At 38.5% G+C, this 7,864-nt stretch overlaps 1 protein-coding gene across 1 annotated transcript; it reads left to right on the top strand.

The window, feature by feature from the left end:
• The first annotated feature begins 601 nt into the window (after nt 1–601).
• tyw2 (tRNA wybutosine-synthesizing protein 2) lies at nt 602–5,553 on the top strand. Its single transcript, XM_029441585.1, has 7 exons — nt 602–761; nt 954–1,122; nt 1,233–1,431; nt 1,959–2,109; nt 2,203–2,312; nt 2,764–2,921; nt 3,584–5,553. Exons 1-7 carry the CDS (start codon nt 709–711, stop codon nt 3,962–3,964), a joined length of 1,221 nt encoding a protein of 406 aa, XP_029297445.1. The 5' UTR covers nt 602–708; the 3' UTR covers nt 3,965–5,553.
• Nucleotides 5,554–7,864: the final 2,311 nt, after the last annotated feature.

Here is a 7,864-nt window from a genome sequence, read left to right on the forward strand (position 1 = left end):
ACAGCCATTAGAGCCTCCTAGTTGCTACACGGAGGCAAGAAGACGGCACTTGAGGAGGGCTGGACCATAAAGGACCCAGAGAGTGAGCCAAACATCCTTTTCTCTCTCTCTCTCTCTCTCTCTCTCTCTCTCTCTCTCTCTCTCTCTCTCTATCTCTCTCTCTCTCTCTCTCTCTCTCTCTCTCTCTCTCTCTCTCTCTCTCTCTCTCTCTCTCTCTCTCAGTCTGTCCTGAAGTTATGGACCAGAGGTGGAAAAGCGATTGGACGTCTCCATCAGTCAGGATCCCTGCTGTTTTACATCTACTGCAGAGGAGGACATTATTAATACAAGACCTGTCAGATGTTCCTTTGACCAACCTGCCAACTCAAATGTACTCAGGATCACTGCAGACAGCTGAAAGTTAGAATAAACAAACCTGCAGCCCTTTTCATTACAAAAGGAGAGATCAGGGAGGAAGAGGTAGTTTGATCTCACTGCAAGCAGAAAGCTTTAATGTGTCACTGACGTAATTTGCAGCAGATAGACAGATGACATGAGATCAAATGAGATGAGAGTGTTTTGAAACGTCCGTCGTGTATTATGATCCGACTAGAAACATGCGCTGTCTTCGATGTTGTTATTGTAGAACTGTCCATTTTCGTCGTAGGTTAAATTAGTGCTCTTGAGCCGTCAAACAGAAATGCAGTGGATTTGTTTGTTTGCTTGTAAATGGACGGTGTGCCTTGCCTTCGTGTGTCGCAGTGTCATGTACAGCAGTTTAGGTAATCAGCCATCTAGTGAGTGAATAGATGGTTAAGCTAAGTCAGCTAGCAGTTAGCATGGGAACCAGATACACTGATGGGAACTAAAATGTGGACAGAAAGATTGTTAGATATGTTTTCTGTGACTGCCATTAATAATTGTAACAATTATTTATTTAATCTTGTATCACTTTTAAACGTATCATCTTACAGGAGATGTCTACAATCGAAAGGAGCTCTTGATCTGAGTTTGTGCTTACTAAGAGAATCAGAGGAGACTGTCCTCTTGCCCATTTTACCATCTTGTCTGCCACACCTGGATCTGCGATCTTTTAGATCATTGGTGTCTTCAGACGGTGCTTGTGAAATAGTTTGGAGTCAGGTAATTAAAGCTGAGTTTCACTTGAACGCAATTAGCAGCAGACAATACTATACTGCAGCTTTTAAGTATGTTTTTTTTATATCATGTTGTCTGTCCTGTTTTCACCACAGTCTCCTCTGCTGTCAAAGAAGAAGAGAGGAAGAACATGTGGTAATAAACTTGAGAAAATCCTCCAAGAGTTTTTTGAATCTCATGGTGTAAGATGGACAGAGGAGCTGAGGGGGGACCTCCCTCGCAGCTTCCAGAGGCATGGAGACCTACTCCTGCTGGGCGACAACTGCTTCTCCCTGCCACTATGGAAGAAGATAGGTACTGTATTTGTACTAGGTGTACAAAATAATTTACGAGGACAGTAAACATCCTACCTAATCATGTTAGGTGTGCTCCAACAATGTCATTCTTTAAAACTAAACTGAAAACATTCCTTTTAGTCACACCTTTCAATAGTCTGGTTTGCCTGGTTTGCCTGTCTTAATTATTATTTTTATTTTATTCTAACTCGCATGCCTTTTTATTTATTTTAATTTATTTTTAATTTCTATTGGTCAACTGTTGGTTTTAATAATTTTATTTAATTCTTACTTTTTAATCATTTTTAATTCACATGTCTTATTCATTCTTATTGGTCACTTGATGGTCTTAATGATTTGATAGTTAATAGTTTTAACTTGTACTCGTGTACTTATGTCTAGTGTTTTATCTTTACACTATCACAATGCTGTGGCTGCAACTTCCGAGGTAGCTCAGGCATTGTGCTTCCACATGGAATTAAAAATTATATATATAAATAATATTTTTGCTTACTTATTGATTGCTATTTACTTCTTCTTTTTTAGATCAACAGCTATGGAGTTCTGTGGCCAAAGCATTGGGGGCAAAGCGGCTGGCAAAAATGGGTCGGATATCCAGGAATGGATTTCGATCTCCCGTGGTGACGATGCTGTTAGGAGAGCACAGCTGGGTGAAACATGTGGACAATAGGATTAGGTAAGTCTCAGACCTAATCAATCATCAGCTTATTGCTGATAATTTGCTGAATGAAAACATGTCTGAACATAAATCTTCACCTTTTGTTTTAAGGTATGAGTTTGATGTCACCCGATGTATGTTCTCAGCTGGAAACATAACAGAAAAGCTCCGGGTGGCTGGATTTGACTGCAGAGGGGAGACTGTGGTGGATTTGTACGCAGGTGAGATAACTTAGTTAATGTGTGACATGTTTTTACAATGATGAAGAATACAGTATGATTATTTTTTACTTCAACATCAACAAAGGGGGAAAAATAAAACGCATGTCCTATATCATAAAATCCATTCTGAGCACATTTCAGCAACTATGCAATTTAATGTGCTTTACATCAAAAGCATCGAGACAGTACATAAGAAACAAAAAAGAAACAGACTTTCAAGAGCCAAGAGAAGAGGAAATTAAAATGGGCTAAAATAGAATAAGACAGTTATAAAACACAAGACTAAATCAATAACTATCTAATTTGATAAAAGGCAGCGGTGCACAGAGAATTCTTGAACTGATATTTGCAGCGGACCTGCAGTTTTCTGTGAGTTTGTTCCAGATATATGGTGCAGGAGTAATTAAACATAATTTGAATGACTAACTATCACAACTGTATCTTGTTTCAGGTATTGGATACTTCACTCTTCCATATCTGGCCCACGCGGAGGCCAGTCATGTTCACGCCTGTGAGTGGAACCCTGACGCAGTTGAAGCTTTACAGAAAAACCTCGTGGCAAACGGGGTGTCTGACCATTGCACTGTTCACCAAGGAGACAACCGACAGGTAATGTGTTTACATATGCATCCCGTACTGCTTATGTGACATGTATTGTTTACACACGTACAATATCCGCTCTGTCTTAATTCAAAACTTCACTACAAGTGTTGACTTCTGCCATCTAGTGGTTGTATACGTTCATATCTCTGTGTTGTCTTTAATAACTGCACTACAGAGAGCCATAAAGGGTTCATTAAAATATAAGTGGTATTGCTGAATTGATATCACAATAATTATATTAAATCATTTTAGAATTTAGGCCATTTTCAGTTGAGAAACTCAACTTATAGTGTGTCTGTCACACAATTTTATTATTTTTATTCTTATTATTATTTAAAAAAAATAATATATATATATATATATATATATATATATGTGTTTTTAAAATAATAATAATAATAAAAAAAAATATATATATATACAGTTGTCTTGGTTTTAACATCCCATTGGCCATTTTTTTAAATCTGCATTGCCTCCAAAATACCAAATATTTCACAGGAAATCACTGTAAGTCCCGGCCTTTAGCAGGAGTCACAAAGTCTGACTATGTAAAAAGCATGTGCTTCTAGTTCGTTTGCGCACTGACTGCTCTGTTACAAGTTCATACAAGTTTTAAGGGAAATAATTTAGTTACCAGTATTGAACAGCTTTTTATTTATTTATTTCAGCTTCACTTGTGTGACATTGCTGACAGAGTGAACCTGGGTCTAATACCGAGCTCAGAGGACGGCTGGCCTGTTGCCTGTCGACTCCTGAAGAGAACAACTGGGGGCATTTTGCACATTCACCAGAACGTCACCTCAGCGCTACCGAACAATGCAGCAGTTCCAACAATCAATGCTGTCACCACTCAGAGGGTTTCAGGGAAGAAGGCTGACAGAGAGGCGTGGCAGGCCTGGGCCGATGACACAGCAAACCACATTACTTTTCTTTTAAAGGACATCACTGGAGCACCGTGGTTAACGCACATCCAGCACATAGAACATGTGAAGTCATATGCACCTCATGTTCATCATATTGTGCTGGATTTGGAGTGCAGACCGTCCTGAGCTGAGGAGATGAACACAGATACTGAGTTGACTCCACGGCATTCATGTTTTAATGTGCTGCAGTCCAGAGAAGAAATAGGCAGCTGTATGTTTCCAATGCAGCCAAACGCTACACCAACTGGTCTCTATGGCCCAATCCCAATCTCCACTCTAAAGCCTCACAGTCTTATTTGACATTCCTTGGTAAGTGCTTGAGAGTACGAGAGAATGCAAGGGATCGAAATGGTATTGAAAGAAATGGGACAACACTTTGCGGCAACAAATCCCGTTACTTTGACACCAACCAAGTTATATAGGCATAATTGCAGGTTTGGGATTTTATTTTTAAACTTTTTTTTACTTTCTTACTTACCAAGGCACTTAGAGGAATACTTCACCCAAAAAATGATCCTTTATATATCTATTACTCATCCTGTGTTAACTCAAATTTGTGAAGAAAACATTTTTCTCACATGCCTCCGACAGCAAAACTATATCAAAACATGCGTTTACAAACTCTCACACAACTCGTGCCGTATAATCCAAGTCTCATTTATCCAGTCGTATGCTCACTACTTCCCAAACGCATGCATTTGCACTAAAAACCTTATTGTTTAAAACGCTTGCACATAAACAGTCTTGCGCTTGCACAGGCGCGTTACTTGTTTTTTTAATAGTTTTAATAGTTTAATAGTTTTTGTAAAAAACAGCATTATTTAGCTAAATTAAGAGAAATTGTTGAATAATAAAATAAGTGTAATATAGCCTTTGCTTACATTCCTATGATTTCATATGTAGTGTTTCTTTGTAAATTTAGGCTTCCAGGCTTCTCCTGGTTACCCTTATGTTTTAGTGTCACTAAATGCCCTCACGCACTTTGCGGGAACACGCCTCAAACTCTGTGAGTGTGGACATTGGGATTGAGCCTATGTGTATTTCATCTGTCAAGTAGAGAAATCAGCTGCTGCAGTGTTTATATAAACCTTTAATTATCCAGGGCAGGTTCACTAAACACAAATGTTTATTTTTTTAATATATATAAACGCCCTGCTTCACACTATATAACCCCATCTGCGACCAGTAGTGGGTTTAGGTGCCTTGCTCAAGGGCAGTTCATTGTTGTATTCTACTCGCTGAATTCCCCTTCAGTGTGTGATCCCTATATCCCTTGTAATTGTCTAAAATGAAAAGTTATAGACTGAGACATGACTCACGACAGTGTGCTGGTAAATAGAGGAACGCCCAAACCTATAACACTCTTCCCAAGAAATATGATATCACAGAACATACAGAACTACTCTGTCAATATATCTTTGGAACTTCAGAAGGCAGCAGCCAATTTAATCAATACTAATTAATGGATTTAATACTACATCGCAGTTTCACTTTGGAGCTATAGACGGGTGACAAATTAAAGTTATTATTTTTGGAGGCACCGAGTGATAACGCACCTAGTGTGTGATCACCAATATGCAAATAAGCTCATGATGTCATTTTAGAATCGGAGGGATGAAACCTTCTTTTTAATGGTCACACATGCAAAGCACACAGCACACACAGTGACATTTGTTCTCTGCTTTTAACCCATCCTAGTACCAGGAGTCTAGTACTAGGAGCAGTGGGCAGCTAATGTACAGCGCCCGAGGAGTGATGGGGGAAGGGGGATGTCCGGTGCCTTGCTCAAGGGCACCACGGCAGGGCAGGAGGTGAACAGGGACCTCTCCAAGTAGCAGTAACACTCCATTTTTTTAGGTCGGGTCGGTGACTTGAACCAGCAACCCTTTTGTTTTGGTCATTACTTGGCACAAGAGTTGACACCACTGAATTTGGTTTTCCAAAGCTGTATGTTGTAAATCAAGCCTTTATTTCATGGTGGCTGACAGAATGACATAGTGAAAGCGAGGCTTATAGGAAACCAATCTAAACGCTGATGGTGTCTTTATTCTAAAGCCATTACGTTGTGCAATCAACCTTTGCTTCATGATGATAAGTTAAAGAAAAACACTTTGTCTATTGCCACTTTAATGGAAAAAAAACCTAAATGTAAGAGTGGAGAAACAAAGACCTATGCATACATACCGGGTGGCTCACTGAATGGTTTCATGAGCATGGAAATGATGTGAATCATATGATGCCTTCACAGTCAGCAGGTCTGAACCTGATTGAACATCAATGGGAGATTTCTGGACTCAAATTAGTGAATGTCTTCTGGATGAATGGTGTTCATCCTTCCAGTTAAAGCACTGAAGCTACTCTGGCAGCTTGCGGTAGAAAAACATTGTGTTACTAGAAAAGTTAATGTTTCTTTTCGTTTTCTTTGTATCTGATGTGGAGGTAGCAGGGGGTGTCTTTGCACTACTTGCCGAAAGAGCCATATTAAACAGACACGGTTGGTTTCTTAGTGATGGTCCGTGTGAGTTTCCTCCTTAAGTGTGGTATTAATCATATGACATACAAAGTCAGCAGAAATATCCAGGGTCACCTCTGTCTGTTCTCAGTCACGCTTTACACCTCAGTATGAATACATGGAGGTACCGGGTTGTGCACATTTAGTTAGTTGGAACAAAAAACAGCAGAACAATTATCTATAATCAACTTGATTATAATTCATTATCATCAATCAGATGTTTGAGCCATGAACATTAATGTAATATTTAAATCAACACATTAGCTCCTATTTAAATAAAATTAGATTTACAATGGGGTCAAGAGACCAAATGAAAAAGTTTATTAATTTATCCTTTTTGGGAGAAAACCTATGACATACTGACCTCTTAGATACCAGAGATTTATTATAACTAACCCCACACTTTCACCAATCATCAAGCTCCCACAATATCTGTCGCCTTATATCTGTTCTATATTTATACAGCTTTTCAGGAAGAAAAGGTGGACATTTAAAACATATTTAAATATTCAGATTGTTAAGGGAACAATGGAATCATAGTTTAAATCAGATTAATGAATACTATATATTGTCTGACACTTTCTAATGCAATTTAAAACAGTACAGAGGTTGCACACCTCCAAATCTAATATAAGTATATGGTTCCCCTCTATTCCTTATCTATGGGATAAGTGCTAAGAAAGCCGCTCAGCAGTACACCCTTAGGTAACGTGTCCTAAGATTCAGATGTATTGATGCATATCATTTCAAACATTCTTGATTCAAGTATTGAGCAGGAGCCTATTTTTAATACTTCACAGACCTTAAACAATCTCACATTGGCTCGTAGACGAGTTATCTTTTGCCTTATGTCAGCTAAGACAGGCGTTTTGATGTTGTGGAAGGTTAAACACATTCCTAATGTTAAAATGTGGCTTGACGATCTTGTCAATGCACTTGAGGTGGAGAGGATTAGATATATCAGAAGTGATGCCGGTGACCTGGCAACCTCTCATTCAATATTTGGAGAAGAGTCTAATGCTACCAACATAATGTAGGATCATTGGGTTTTGTTTTGGGTGTCTAGTTTGGCTAGCTTCTTTCTTTTATCCTTTCTGTCCCTTCTTTTCTTCTATTGTGTTATTTTCTGTGTCTATATTAGTTTTGTAAATTCACTAATTATCTTCCTATTGCATTTGTATATTCACCAATAATTCACATTTGTGCATACTGACTACACCCTCAATAAAAATGTCAGAAATGTGTTTGTAAGTCTGGCTCTAAAACTGTTGTGCCTTTTACAGGCAGTTTTTATAGGCCGAGTAATCATTTGCTTAACAATGTGTTGCTCTACCATCACTTTACATACGCCTAGACAATAAATAATGACATAGTGTATACTAGAGAACTAGACACACCATCAGTTCTGTAGTGCCTCTTTTCTTCAAAAGCAATAAATGTCTCACTATTTGTTTATATATTGCATTTCTCACGTTTATTGTCTGATACAGTTAACTCACTTCTTCAAAAGTAAA

The sequence above is a fragment of the Cottoperca gobio genome, chromosome 10, assembly GCF_900634415.1.
Source record: "Cottoperca gobio chromosome 10, fCotGob3.1, whole genome shotgun sequence".
Lineage (NCBI taxonomy): Eukaryota > Metazoa > Chordata > Actinopteri > Perciformes > Bovichtidae > Cottoperca > Cottoperca gobio.

Excerpts from the sequence above, each read along its gene's own strand:
- tyw2 (XM_029441585.1), top strand. The coding sequence starts at position 709 with ATGGACGGTGTGCCTTGCCTTCGTGTGTCGCAGTGTCATGTACAGCAG. Across the intron at positions 762-953 it reads TGTCATGTACAGCAGTTTAG|GAGATGTCTACAATCGAAAG; the intron begins GTAATCAGCCAT and ends ATCATCTTACAG. Across the intron at positions 2,110-2,202 it reads CATGTGGACAATAGGATTAG|GTATGAGTTTGATGTCACCC; the intron begins GTAAGTCTCAGA and ends TTTTGTTTTAAG.